Source organism: Morchella importuna (genome assembly GCF_003444635.1).
Source record: "Morchella importuna strain M04M26 chromosome Unknown Morimp01GS058, whole genome shotgun sequence".
NCBI classification, from domain to species: Eukaryota; Fungi; Ascomycota; class Pezizomycetes; order Pezizales; family Morchellaceae; genus Morchella; species Morchella importuna.
This window is the reverse complement of record NW_025763455.1, coordinates 113,812-129,106: the sequence shown is the minus strand read 5'-3', so window position 1 is coordinate 129,106 and position 15,295 is coordinate 113,812. Positions and strand designations below refer to the sequence as shown.

The window sequence follows — 15,295 nt, the reverse complement described above, 5'->3', positions numbered from 1 at the left end:
TGGATGCTTGTATCATAGTCTTGGGATGAGTATACAATAGGATTTCTAGTTTGACAACAACTGGGTTGATGATCGATTGCCAAGTGAGTTCGGCGGTTAGCTAGTGAGTGATAGGTGGTGATGATATATCCTTCGTGCTGCGAGTGAGATACTGTGACTGAAGCTCTATCCGCGATTTCTTAACTTTAATTAACTCTACATCGAGTATAAGCCGTAACAAACCCCGTTACCGTTACTATATTGATTTATTAGGTAACTATTTGATAATAGAAGGTCTATGATGACGGATTGAGGACGCGCTGGGGAGAAACTCAGCGGGTTTGCGAGTGACTTCCTTGTGCTCCTGCTATCTAGCGTGACTTAGAGCAACCACCTGCCTTCGGAAATTATAGCAGACAAATCGCTAATATATGTTAGCCGATATCTTTGCCTGAAATCACTGCGCTATTAACATGTATGTACGCTGGCGCAGTAACGTTAGCACCACATGTACAATGCCGTACACAATCATGGTGTAGGAAGGCCATTTCACAGCCTAATACCAATAGGATGTACCGTGGAGCTGTCTTTGTATATCACATGAAAGAATATATATTCTGTGAGTCGACCTCTTTTGGGAATGGGGTTATACTGCATGTATGATCCCCTGTAGTTGTTCATGGGACCGTGATTCGCCGAAGTGGTGAAAATGAGAATAACAGCATAGAAGATATTAACAGTGATATTTAAAGATATAATCCTGACGCTTGACTCATATATAGAAAGAATGCATGGCTAGGGTCGGCGAGGCCATCCCTGAGGCTCAGTTCACCGCAGAGCCTGTTAAGACGAAGAAGTAATGATTGAAGAGGAGAGAAAGAAAGAAAGAAAGAAAGAGGGGTAGACGAACATGATAGAGTTTTATGGAAAGCTTTCACCGCGGCGCCCAGGCCAGGTCGGCCACTTTTCACTTACACCCCCCGTACCGTCAAGTTCTGCCAAGCCCACGCACGACTACACGTTCATCACATTAAAGCTCCATGTATCCTTTAAGAACGTCTGGGCTCCCCGGGACCTCCATCAGCTTGGGCTCAATAGCATGGAATCCGTCCCATACAGCTGGAAGAAGGTCGGGCACTCTTGTCACGAAGTTCACGTGAGAGAGGTCTGGGTTAAGTGAGATTGATATTCTTAAGACCAGGGCTAATTATAAGACGTCTGTAGCAGATACATGCGGCCTATTCTCGCCTATTCACGAAATAGATTTATTAAGACGTGCATGGACGGCCATCTACTCATGGAGTGAAGTGTGCCTGAATCTAGCCCGTCTAGTTATGTCATGAAGTTACTTATGTGTGGTGTCATTTTTAGTAACGGACAAGGCCTAATAACGACACTCCCAAAAGACACAAGCCACAGGAAGACTACATCACACAGCCTTTATTTCCCTTTCGCTAACGGGCTTAGATTCTATTGGGATAGAGTTGAAATATTAAACTTTGGTTGGACGTCGTCCTTGGTCTACAGATGAACTTCCTTGATGGAGCAGAAAATGACCGCTTCAGTCTAGTACAAAAGTAGCACACCCTCTCTAGAAAACTCGGACTTGGAGGCGTCGACCTTTGCTTACAAAGATCGTTAGATTCGGCTATAAGCAGAACTGAGAATGCATGGATGAATTTATAGAGTTGCATAAAGGGAAACATCGCACTTGCGGGAGCACGACAGCCTACATCAACACAGGCAGATCTGCAGCACTTTAGATTGAACAGGAGCCAACGATCTACGTGATCCACAGTACCGCGGTGGACTTCAGAGATATCCTGACCGTTGAGTTAGAGTAGGTCAACGTTTTCTGCCACTCAAAGCGGAAAGAAACACACCACTCTACCATCTGCACGCCCATACCCTGCTCGATATCCACTGATTGGCCGTCACCCCAGCTACCTAGTCTTTTCCCAAAAAGGTCTTTTGAACATCACTCCTGCTCCAAAGCTTCGCATCCAAGTGCAATCAGAACCATGGTTCGACGATCGTTTATTGGCCCAGGTGCACAGAAGAGGCAGGATGCTCTGCCCTGGGAAACAGCACTATTGTGAAGCTTAGCCCAACGACGTTGGAGGACTACCACTCGCTTTCCTTTACTATTTTAGGAACAGAGTAACGCGAATCACATGCTGTGGCCGTGACAAGTGTGGCTATCGTGCACTTTTGCACTCTTGCTGACATTGAATGTTCTCTGGAGGTACATGTGAGTACATATGGGTACAGCAAAGAGTACGCGAAAGGCGTAGAGATTTGGAAGTAATGAAGTAGCCATATGTAGGAATATAACCCCCCGAGAAATTCTCCAGTCATGGATCATGATTCCTTTTCTAACCAAGAAGAAAAATCTCTCAATCTTATAATAGCTGGATCATAGTTCAGCTCTCTGCAATACGGCTGACCGGCTCACTCATTTCTTCACGTAATATCACTCGACAGATAAACCAACCAGGCTTTCGGCGAGCTCCACTTCTGCCCGGAATAATTAATGGCGTCAAATGAGGGGTAGAAGTATATCCGCTCATGGGATATGATATTATATCAATTATCAAATTTCCAAAGATTTCCCGTACATATGTCGAGTACCTTGGGAAGCGATAGCATAGGCATGGTACTTCCCGCATATACCCCACCAACGCAGCCGCTGCTCAAAGAAGCTGAAAAATACCGCGCCCTTCTCCATTCCCCGCGCAAAAGAAAGAAGGATTTCAAGCTCATTTCGATCGGCAGAATACAAAGTACACTCTAGTACTTGGTTTTGTGGAGGCTGTAACTCGTGATTAGTAGAGAGAACGCTGGAGTAAACGAGAGAATTAGTACCTACATGTACAGTACGATGCCAGTCGTGAGCGTCAGGCGCGGCGTCGCAACGCCCCCCGAACCATCACGGGTACCAGCACAGCAACCACAATTGATCCTTTGGAGAGCTGGATTTTTGTATAGTAGATAAATAACAATAATTTGATATTTAATATCTTGTGTACCAACCCGCCGTGAAAAGGTTGTGGAAATCTGGTTGCGCTTGACGCTCACGACTGGCATCGTACTGTACATACTCTACCCTGTGCTCATGCCAGCGTGTCCCATCCACTCATTCATCAGCCACATGCGACTTCATGTTGTACGACGGTCATAACTCCTCTACATACAGTAGGCCGATCACAAAAAAGACTGTCACGTTTAAAATTTGTGAAGGGTGACCCAATCGTTGAAGTGCTTTTTTCTTTCAGCCTTGAATGTCGACTTTTCACATGCAGATACCTGTGTGTAATCTAAAATAAACTCGGTTCCGAAGTGTTGGTATTTTATGAACTGGATTACATGAACTAGGTATGTAGATTGTACATGTAGCTTTGTGTGTGGTGGCAGTCTAGGAGAATGAGTTAGAGTAGAAAGAAATCTTTAGTGAGACTCATTTTATTTCTTTGGACGAAACAAGCTTTTGCCAAATATAGCCCAGTCAGGTACTTTAGACAATCTAGAGCACCATTGGAGGAAAGAACGGTGTTTAGTATGCTAGGCGAGGGGACGTAAATCCAGAGTGTGTTGTTCGGGATCTACGAACACGAAATGCACTTCTAATGTCTCTGATACCCCGAAAGAGAATCGAACAGCACAATTGCCTAATCGGGTCTTTGGGTTAGCGTGAAACCAGAACCAGTAACATTGCATTATGTAGTCCGGACATCACATCAAACAGAAGCTTCAAACAGAGTGTTATTCCGTTTTTTTCTTTACCTCCGGAGATTTATCGAGTGAAACCCGATGTCTCTCTTTGCTGGCATTCATTCCCCACGAGAACCCGAGTAAAATAAAGACTAAGGAATGGTAAGAGCAGAGTACCCTCCTAGACATGTAGTAGCTAAAGCATACTACATAACACTCAGACTCAGTCAGCTCTGTTAATGTGGTCCAGCGCATGTTCGTCCGCGAACTTGCAGCGGAAGCTTGGCACCCACCGATTTTATGTAGAATTATTGTACGTAGATCAATCAGGGAGCCTAATCGCCCAGAAACGTGGAGAAGACGGGATTCCTTATAAACTTTCGCACAAGGATTTTCAGCACTACGAACCGCGCGCGGTACGGGACTACCCCCGGAGGCTCGGCTTACGTAGAACAGAATACCTACAAATAACTATTTTTAAGAAGAAACGACAGTATCAGACCTGTAGGTCCCAGCCGATATGTTGGCAGTATCATCATTGTTATTGTTGATCATGTTGGTACCTTTTTATCGGCAGAATAATATCTCTGCGGTCAGTCTTTCATGCCGAGCCAAAGCGAACTTGGCGTTGTCTCAATGGCTGCATTCTTTGTTCTTTTTCGACTTGCAAGCATCAATGATGTGACGCAACGGCCATCTGTAAGTATTTCTCCCAACTGGGTGTGTACCATGCAATTCAGAGAGCCTAAGGCAAAGTATGTACCTACTCCATGATCCAGGGAAAGAAAGAGAAATCCCGGCCTAGTAGAATATTAGCCACCAACTGAAAAACAACCAGGTACTTATGGTTGGCCAAATCTGCCAAGTGGGCAATAATTACAAGCATTGTCGGTTTATTCCTCTTCAACTACCTAGCCTTGAGGGCAAGTTTCGTACGCAGATATATGCGATTCGCCAAAACACTCTGTCAGGAATGTTAATGTAAGTAAGCAGGGCAAGTAAGTAGAGGAAAACGCATCACCATCGGGCAGGAATAGCACCATTCCCTTGACCTTTTGGGCAGAATCATCCGAATTCATTGATCACATACATCGGATCCAGCCCTACATGCGCAATTCATTCGTTGATGTGCTCATGCATGTTAGCATGCCATAGTGATAGGTAAAAACAGTATGGATGTCGTGTCTTGTACAAGATGCGATCCCTGCCTTGTAGTCATTGCTGTGATGAATTGTAGGTAAAGCACGAGTAGGTACCTCCGTGCCGCAATTGTAAGTGCAACTAAGTAGCTGATCGTACCCAAAACTGCGGCGGCAGGATTATTACAAAGGGTCTTTTGTAAAAGCACTGGTCGATACATACCAGTGTTATCCCGATCAAGGATTCTGTTTCAAGCTATAGAACGCGAGTCCTATAAATATTGGTTATTTTGGGAATGTGAAAAAGCTTTAAAGGCAGACCTCTCCCCCGACTATTCATCTTCATCCAGACAGGACAGTCCAGAGCAATCGGTTTAATCTCAAAGAGCATCAGAGCCCTATTGCAAGTTACACCCATATAATTCCGCTTCTTCTACCTCTTTTATCATGTTTTTCAACAATATTGGAGCAATTGCTCTACTCCAGCTTCTCTCAGCCGGCCTATCGCTCGCCCACCCTACTAGCTCTTCCATATTCCCCCGAGCATTTAGCGGTCCAAGTAAAACATCCATTCTCCATCATTATTAATTCATATTAACATTACAGCAGCTGTAATAAACGACTGTACTGTGCCGGGTACCATTGCTCTCACCTTCGATGATGGTCCTGACAAGTATACCTCCGACATTCTGGATATCCTGGATAGTTATGGCGTAAAGGTCACCTTCTTCATCACAGGAAACAATAACGGCAAAGGCGCCATCGATGCCACCCAACAGTGGACCGATATAATCAAGAGACAGTATGCAAGTGGCCACCAGATTGCCAGTCACACATGGGATCATCTGGATCTATCGACATTGGCAGAAGATGATAGGAGAAGACAGATGGTAATTAAATTCTCTTTCTGTATAAAGCGATGATAAGCAGCTTACTGATTTGGGTGGAAATATAGACGAGAAATGAGGAAGCCTTTCGAAATATCATAGGCGTAGTCCCATCTTACATGAGGCCTCCATACTCTTCGTGTGGCAGCGCCTGTGTGGCTACCATGCAAGACATGGGCTACCACATCGTGTACTTTGACCTTGACACGGATGACTACAACAACGACTCGCCATCCCTGATAGCCAACTCACAAAACAGGTATAAGTCGGCTCTAGATGGCGGCAACTCAGCATCATCATCATACCTAGCCATTGGCCATGATATCCACGAGCAAACCGTCCACACTCTTACGAAGTATATGCTTGACTATGGCACGTCGAAAGGGTACAGATTTGTTACCCTTGGAGACTGTTTGGGAGATCCTCAGGCCAATTGGTACAAATAGACGGAGAGTTTAGTAGTTTCCTTTGTCAATTATTTCCTTGCGTTCCTGCTTTTTGATGCCTTTCCTTTTAGAACGTTTTTGATCTTAGCCGATGATGAATAGTATTGTAATTATTGGTTGGAAATGGAGAAACCGTTTTAACGAATAATATGATAAATTTTAAACTTAAATATCTGGTTCCATTGTTAAACATATAACTAAAGGCCTAATGTGAGTAATCGGCTGTGAATAGGAGAACTGGAGTTTTGGGGACGATTACTGAACTCTACTGTTCCGTTGTATGATGATCTGCTCATGATGACCTGTGAATGGTAATCCTGTTGCTCTCAATAGAGTGATGATGGGCGTACTTAAGAAGAGTTAACACAAGAGGTGAGGTGGCCCATGAGGTCAATTCTCATGGATGTCCTTATGACGTCGATCGACCACCTGTTTTGTAATACGAGCCAGACGTGGATAGCTCCGGAGCGCTTAAACCAGGTTGGGTCCTCCGGTAAGGGATACAGGGGCTCTTTTTTCAGGGACAGGAGACATTTTTAGATTTAACCATATCTCTGACGCCAAGATCGTCCCTCAAACTCTATTTAAATAGAAGTTCCAGTCGAGCCATGTTTTGCAGTTGCTTTAGTCTGCATATGGCGGACTATGAACAGTGATACTCTGAGCTGGGGTGTCTTGGTTTTCGTCATGTATTATCACTCGCACTTTCTCCGTTGACAGTTTATTTTGATCGATTTCATGCCGCTGCCAATTCTAAGACGTGATAAAACAATCAACGTAATTGTAATAATATATTAGGAAAATCATCAATACAAACCCCTCGAATACCCCCACAGTATTGCGACCCAGCTAAGCGTCGCAATAAACAGAAGTAAATCATTATTATAACATAAGATAGACCGGCGAAACGCTGATAACAGAGAAAAATTACATGTAGTGTAATTAAAACATAGGGAAACACCGCGGAACAACGTAACATAAAAGCTCTAGTATATACATGTACTTACGGCGATCACTTCCTCTTCCTCTTCTCCTTCTTCTCCTGTTCATCCTTTCCCCATTTTCAACAACATGCATTCACATCAGCGGTAATATTTAAGCAGCCAACACTCCAGTCCCAAATCCCGACTAAACATATCTCCCTCGCCAAACTCCGCTCCCACGCTAGAAATACTTCACCCATCAAAATAGGAAAGCACACGGAAGTCTGTAGGTGGTCATAAGAAACTACAGGTCGACTATCTATCTTTTCATTTTTTGAAGTTACAATCACGGGCCATTACAGAACTTGCAATAGCCACTTCATCTCAAAAAGGTAAGTTGTTGGCACCTAAAACCACCTAATCAATCGTTTTTCGTCTAGGCCAATAGTCAAAAGGATACATGTATGTTCCCGTACCTAGTGCGCGCCCTTCGATAACCGACCAAGACTTGCATGCAATTAATGAATTAAACAAAAAAAAAAAAAAAATAACCGACCAAGACCCAACTACTTTGTCGAGTGATATTCCATGACTAAGTCTCACCACCCAACGTCGCAACGCAACCACACCAGCAACAGCCATCAACTATTAGGGCCCGTTCGGACAACCTTAGAATATTTCTTCGGGTTATTGGACAGACTGGATTATCAGGTAGCGGAAGTGATAATCATAATACTCATAATAAGTGGATAATCTACATGTCCGGATAACGTTAGCTCTCAGGATATCTGCATTGTGTGGGAATAATTACCTCCGAAGGTGATTGTTTTCTTGGCGGATTATTGGGATAATCAGGAGTTCCGAATGTTGGATTATTCAATTGCACGAACAGCATAGATTATTGTGATAATCCAAAAGTCGATAATCCGTCAGATTATCGCCAATAATCTAGATTATTGGGTTGTCCGAACGGGCCCTTAATATAATCTCCCGGTACTTCAACTTCTCAAATCTCACCAGAAGCACATACCCCCGCCCACAGAACCTGCCAGCATCCAAGCTAGCTAGGCCGGTCACAGCTTGCATTATATTATATCCAGCCTTGACGTACCCATCCAGAGAGCCTCACCTCGCTCGCTCGCTCACCATGCATCGGCGTTTCCAACTAACAGCCTCAACCTCCAATTTCCAACCACCAGCATCTCCCCATAAACCATCGACGACATCCGCACCAATCACGCGGCTATCTCACCAGGGTTAGGGTTACACACTTATCACATGCTCCAAATTAAGGGGGTTGTTTGCTGTGATTTGCTGCGACGGGTTATATTTCAATCTTATGTACATCTCGGAGCCTCGTTCTGCGCCGCCGGCGTGTAAAACTTGCCGCCTGAATTTGGCGGGGGGGAAATGGCTACCTAGAGCTACATAACTACAGTACGGTACTGTACATAGCTAGCTAGCCGCTGAGCCTCATGTTTCATTGGCCTGGGCGAATAGCGCGACAGAGGCAGTGCTTGGGTGCGCCAATAGGATGTACATACATGGGGCTATCTGGTCGATGACTCTACGAGCTGGAAGTAAGGGGATGATGGATGGTACATCATATGTGGATTACTCTACTTGAGATTATATTTGAGCCCCGGATCATGTGGTCTCATTCGGTATTCATGGCATGGGAGCCAACGATCCTACGCTTTGGGCATGCGCATATGCTGCCCTGTACCTACAAACCCCCCAATACAGGTCTTAAGTTTTGATATTCAAGAAAAGGAGGGCCTTACCGCAGCAGCAAAGACACCGGCGGAAACTACTGGATGCAGGTTAAGGGGGGGGGTTGAGGTATTCCATTCTATATAAGATAAAGAAGGAAGGAAGGAAGAGATCGATTCTATATACAAACCTGGAGCCCAGAGACTTGAGACCAGATATACCGAGCTTGTGGTTCTTGTCTCGTGGCTGTTGCGATATATTCTTATCAGTGTCCTTATTGTTTTATTGTCGATCATGTTCAGACTCTTTACACGCTTCTCTCCGGTCCAGCGCCAGTTAAGCCAGACAGTTCAGAACCTGAAGTTTAGTACCTATCCTCGAACACAGTTTCGACACTCTGAGATACTCCGGGCCGGAAATGCCAAGAAATCCCCGGGTGCTATATTAAAGGTAAGCTACATAAACAGCTATATATATTAGGTGATATCTGACATGTACGTGTACAGGAGCTGGGGAAAGCAAAGACCGGTAAACATGTTACTAAAACAGAGTTTTTTGATACATCCTTATCGCCTGATGTTGCAAAGAGCACACTGGGGAATGTAGCAAAGGTATAGTTGTATATATATATCTATATCAAACCAGCATATAGTCCAGGATTAGCTAATATGGAAGCTAGGCCATCAAGTCTCGTCAAGCTGCAGGAACCAACTATTTTGATATGTCCCTGCCAAAGGGGATCTCAGCGCCCGAAAAGGGGTCAGTGCAGAGAGCTCAGCTGGAATCCAGGATCATTAAGGTACGCTGAATCTTCAGCACTCCACGTGAAGAAGAAGCTGACTAACATAAGGTGTAGGAGCTAAAAAGAATAACAGAGGTCAATAAGACTAATGGTTCCACGAAGGTCGGCTTTTTCGATAAATCCGTATCAGAGGAGGTCGTAACGCCCAAACCCAAGGCCGAGAAAAAACCCAAAGCTCAGCAAAAACCCACTGTATCAAAGGTATACTATTCTATCATCTGCTATAATATGCGGGAGGTGATAACTAATGCATGGTGATGTAACGTAGAAACTGGAGAAGAGTACCGATAAGGATGTTAAAAAAACAGAGCTTTTGGATATGTCTCTATCGACCGAGACTGCCGCGGCGCCCAAAAAATCCGGAAAGAAAAGCAATAAAGATAAGCAAGCTTTACCACAGGAAGCGGCAGAAGAGAGCGTGGGAAAGAATGTATGATAAATCCAAGAAATATGAGAATGTGAGCTGATATGAACTTTAGAAGGAGCCTGTATGCGTAAAAGCCAAGAATAATAAAGCCTTCCCCAGCAGGGACCGAACTCCGAGGCCAAGTGACTTAGCAAAAGTGAATCTAGAACCTCTGTTCGGTACTACGCAGGGTAAGTAATTTTAGCTAAATATTAGCATGTCCAAGTAGCTAACTTGGTACACTAGATATTGATACCCCAGATATTGATACCCCAGATCTTGGTACCCCAGATCTAAGCGTAATCTCCGCACAAACCTCCACACCCGCAGAGTTCGCAATTATCCCAAAGAAAAAGAAAAAGTCCAAAAAGGCCGGCCGCATCCCCAAGGACCACTTCCACGACCGTCTCCGCCAAATCCTTCTCTACTACTACTCCCGCCTACAGACCTCGACGCTCCCCGCTTCCCTCGAAGTCAAACAATTCCTCGCCACAACCCCGTTCTCCACGGCCTACCGCCTCATAGCCGCCGCCGTTCTCCCTGCCACAAAATGTCTCATCAACACCGGTTCTACCGGCCACATCACCAACTACGGGAAACTCCAAAAGGATTGCCTCGTCCCCAACCAAGGCTGCTATATGAACGTGATCACACAGCCCAACGGCTCTTTCGGCGTCTATATCGGCGGCGCCAGTAGCCTCTCCGGGAAATGCCGATCTGTGAAGCGGGCGCTACGGGGACGCCCCACTGACCCCCCATTTGCGGAGACACGGAGTTGCGGGGGTGCTGGCGTTGGACGGCGGGTGGCTCAACATCTGGCGGAGATTGAGAAGAAGAGTGTCAGAACGGCGCATTACAGATGTATACAGGAGAAAGGGAGCCGGTATGATTTCCGGCTACTAGCGGCGTTCCAGGAACCCGTGGATACGGGGGCGGTGTGGGTACTAGAGTCGTTTCTAGTGCTAGAGCTGGGGACGATGCCGGCGAAGGGCGGGTTGGGGCTAGCAAGGTATAAGGGACTGAATAGGCGGGATCCGTTAACCACGTCGGTCACTCTTTCTTCGAAGGTGGTGACGGCAGGAGTTGGGAAGACGAAGGTGGAACTACCTGCAGTGCAGACTGCAATAGACGCTGCCATTTTGAGCTCGGTGACGGAGGGTGGGGAGGGAGCGAGGACCTGTGTATAGCTTGGTTTGGGACGGAGTTTATGAGTAGGGTTATATCTGTTGGCTATTAGCGGAGTTTGTGTTGTTGGATCTCGTTTTTTTTTTTTTTTTTTTGGTTCCTTGGTTTCTTTTAATTCTATTTAGATTGCATTGTTTTCGGATATGTGTTTAATACTTTACCTATAGTCTATAAGTCTCGGCCTATATAACGGCAATATATAAAGGTTGATAGAAACTTTACCGCTGTGGATGAATCAAGAGACTACATGTGGTGATAGAGAGCTCCAGACAAGATATCGACGACCTGGTTGGGCGAGCAAATCATGATGGATGGCAGCTGTGCAATGAGGACCAGTTGGCGATGATGGCTGATCTAAAGCTACCTAGACAAACAAAAGGAAAAGTGTTCCAGAGTTACAACAAATTAAAGTAAAGGTTAAGGCCAGATAGTATTGATAGAGCGGAGTCCTCCAGCTCTTTGACAGCACCGATAAGCTATCGACCTCCATCCCACCATCACCACCCCCCCCCCCCCCCCACCAACCCGGGCCCACGTATAAATCCAACCATTCATCCACACACCTTTCTTTTCCCACTGCCAAGCGAGCCCATCAAACGTGGCAGCCATACTCTACCACACACGTCCCCTACAACTCTGCGCAGCTAGGCTCTAGTGACGAGTCCAGTCTTCTTTAAACTTCCCCAGTGCACAAACATCCAGGTCTGTCTAGAGTATCTGTAGTTGTCGCTGTAAGTTGGTATTCTGCTCTAACCCCCACACAACCCATGCAGCCGGCAGACTGAGACCGCATACCCTCCTTCCACCCAACCACGCGACATCGCCTACAACTGCCGAAATCGCTGTTTCGTGAACCCGAGTGATACGCCGTGATCAGCACTACTGACATGACACCGCCGACTATCATCAGCACCAACCAGCTCATCTTCGGTCTCGGGTACCTGAAATGAACCCGCTGTTTTTAGATCCCCCCCTGGGGCCCACATACGTACATGCTCTAGAATACAGACAGCGGAGTACTTTACTCTAGAGTAGGTTATGTAGGCAGACTTCACACATCTTATGTGTCTTCCCAGCTTCTTGGCAACCCCCTTGCATGTCGGTATGGATCCCTGTTGGCCCCCGGTTGCGCCTCTGCATATGTATATCGTGTTGTTCTTTGCCTCTCTAGAATACCCAAAGGAAGCAGCCTCTCCTCTAGGACAACATGTAGGCAGGTACTCCCACTTTACGAGTCTAGCAGCCAAGATAACAGGCAACTTGATGCGTTAGTTATGCTTAAGTGCCATGTCATGTCAGTTAACAACAGCATCAAGTCTAACAGATGTAAAAAAGCGCTCTGCTCTTAACACATAGGCAATCAACATGCCAGAGTGCCTCTGCCGCCGCCGTTGATGATCGCCGTCGGCCCGAAGGACATTGCATCCATCACTCGCTCGCTCCCTTCCCTTGCCAGCTTCCCTTCCCTTCCCTTCTCGTTTCAACGGGCTGAGAAGAAAAAAAAAGAACGTCTTCTGCTCTAGCTACATGTATGTAAAGCTTGATCTGATTTGACTGTGGCCCTGATTCGGCCGGCAATGCCATTGGTCGGCCCACCTCACCTCCGAAACATTCCTGCCGTTCAGAGTAGTGAATGATATGATGCCTTCTCCCCCCCAATCTTAATGCCGATAACGACAGTGCAACTAGCCAGTGGGTGGATAGACAAGACGAGGCCGTCAAGAATGTATGGTGCAGTTCGCCCGATGTTGTCCCGTCCAAAAACATCTTCAGCCGCCCGGCCTTGCTGCTTGCTGCTTGCTAATTCTTGCTCATCGACATCATGAGAATGAATGAGATATGTAATTCTCACTCGCTCCCATTAACGCGCAGAGATACCCCGCATGCCGAGTGAAAGAAAGAATTGATGCATCGCAATATGTCCCCAATACCCTGGAGTATTCCGAGCAGGCAAGCAAGGAAACAAGATCAAGCGTAAAGTAGTAAGTAGGATGATATGTAGTTGATTCCATAAATAGCCGTCCAAAAGATCCCCGAGATCCCCCATTGCAATTGCAAGATCACCATCCCACACCCACGTCAAGGAAAAAAAAAATCGTTTCTTTTGAACAACAAAAAAAAAAAGACGCGTACAAAGGAGATCTATTTATTTATTTTCCCCACGATGAAAGTGCATAACGGTTTGCCCGCCCCCTCCCTTCTCTCCGCATACCTACATGACCCCCCTCTACTCTAGAGCAGGTAGGTAGGGCCATGACATGACATGACAGCAGACGTCACATCACCCAGGCCCTTGGGAAAGATGGCTTCGAGTTAACTTTCCAAGGCCATGGCCATTACCCTAGATCAGTATATGGAGTACAACCCGTCGTTATCGGCTTGGAGTACCGGAATAGATTTTTCGCCTCCTTGCCCCGTTTAAAAATTGGGGAGGTTGGGTGGGGGGGGGGGGGGGGTGGATGAACCATTTTTTTGTCGCTCGCGGCGAAACAAATTTCTTGTTGACGTCGAATCAGTTGTCACTGTCCAGGACCGTCATTTTTGTGAAATTCGGGAGGTTGGGGAAAGTGATGTGGGTTGGGGTTTGTTTGGAGAGTGATGGGCGCTAGTTTCGCCAAATTTTTTAGCGAAAGGGTTAGTAGCCTCGCTTTTATTAGATGGAGAGCCTCAACACGTGTTTGGGCTACTCCGTCAGATAAGAACGTAATTGGTCCAAACATTCGTTTCCTCAGTTTAAAAGTAGATTTATGATTTATCCATCTACAAGCAAAAAAAAAGGTGCGTAGATTAGATAAAGTAGAGACGCAATCCCCACGTCACGGAATGGGAGGAGAGGTAAAGGTACTCCATGTAAGAAACGGACATGAATCCCGCTGCGTACCACACACGGCACGAGAGCCCCCAATCCTAGGCTGAGAGTGTTTCGATACAGCAAACCTGTTCAGCTCCGGGCGGACACATCTCTCCTTCCGGGAGGGGGGTTGGACCTGTGGTTGGCGCGGGGGGTGGAGGGGAGTGGAAGGGATAAGAGTGGGAAGTAACTGTATGGTAGAGAAAAAAAACAGAGGTTGGGTAGAAACGACTTCAAACAGGAACCAAGACCCCTGGGGGGTCTCTGGGGTGTAAAGGATGTAGAACCCCTGCTATGGCTATTGATCCCAGGGCACCATAAGGCCTGCCTACGCTACTTTTTGGAGGGTGGGAGTGTGGTTGTCTCGCCAACGCTGGTGTGATGCTCTTTCCTGTTTGGTGAAAGTGCAACGCGGGAGTGATGTGTGCTGGCTGGTTGGAACGAGGAACAGAGACTGAGAGTAACGATAGCGTTGGTCAAGCTGGGTAGATCCAGTGCCAGACCACCATCCTCTCCCCATACATATGTTATTGTTATGTTATGTTATGTTATGGTGTGTGATATGGGGTGGGTATGATACTCATAGTAGAGTAGTACCGCTTAGTACTACCACCACTGCCATAACCATAACCCCCAAGTAGAGTAGGGCGGCGCATATGTAAGAGCGAGGGATAGGGAAAGTTCCCGGCCTCTCGATTTTTCCACTCGAAACCGATTAATTGTCGCAACAATAGGCAGAAGGGAGGGTGAGAGAAGAAAAAAAAGAAGTGGAGAAAAAAAAAACGAACAATAACGGGGGAGGTTGGTAAATGTAAGCCCGGAACAAGTGACTTCCTTGCTTGAGGTTCTATTCTTCCCACATCTTTTCTTCTCTGCCTTTCCCATCTTCTCTCTACTTCCCGTCCTCCTTCCCTTCGTCCCTCCCTCCCCTTCCTTCGTCCCTTTCTCTTCCCTCCTTCCCCTCCTCCTCCCTCCTCCCTCCTCCTCCTCTTCCTCTTCCTCGTCGTCGTACCTGCATACGATTCCAACCACCCATCAATCCATTGTTGGTTGGTCATCGTAACTGCTCGGTTTGTTGCACCGTTTCCTTTCTTATGCCGCAAGAGTTATTATCGTTCCGTTTCAGCCGCTAACCAACCTCCCCAAATTTCTCAGACTCGCCTTTGTTGCACCTTTTCACGCTGCAACCCACTCCACGAACTCCTCCTTCTCACGATTAACGACCTGATCTGATTTTTACGACTCAATTCCCC

General features: G+C 46.3%; 2 protein-coding genes across 2 annotated transcripts; both read left to right on the top strand.

Annotated features, from left to right (window-relative positions):
* Positions 1–5,276: 5,276 nt before the first annotated feature.
* Positions 5,277–6,162, top strand: LAJ45_11167 (uncharacterized protein; the record flags this gene model as incomplete). Its single annotated transcript, XM_046120677.1, has 3 exons — positions 5,277–5,388; positions 5,439–5,719; positions 5,785–6,162. The coding sequence occupies 3 exons, from the start codon at positions 5,277–5,279 to the stop codon at positions 6,160–6,162; spliced, it is 771 nt and encodes a 256-aa protein (XP_045966134.1).
* A 2,930-nt stretch (positions 6,163–9,092) lies between these two features.
* On the top strand, positions 9,093–12,540 carry LAJ45_11166 (uncharacterized protein; the record flags this gene model as incomplete). Its single annotated transcript, XM_046120676.1, has 12 exons — positions 9,093–9,248; positions 9,305–9,409; positions 9,478–9,597; positions 9,655–9,801; positions 9,869–10,030; positions 10,080–10,197; positions 10,253–11,164; positions 11,879–11,893; positions 11,965–12,040; positions 12,268–12,293; positions 12,363–12,400; positions 12,475–12,540. The coding sequence occupies 12 exons, from the start codon at positions 9,093–9,095 to the stop codon at positions 12,538–12,540; spliced, it is 1,941 nt and encodes a 646-aa protein (XP_045966133.1).
* Positions 12,541–15,295: the final 2,755 nt, after the last annotated feature.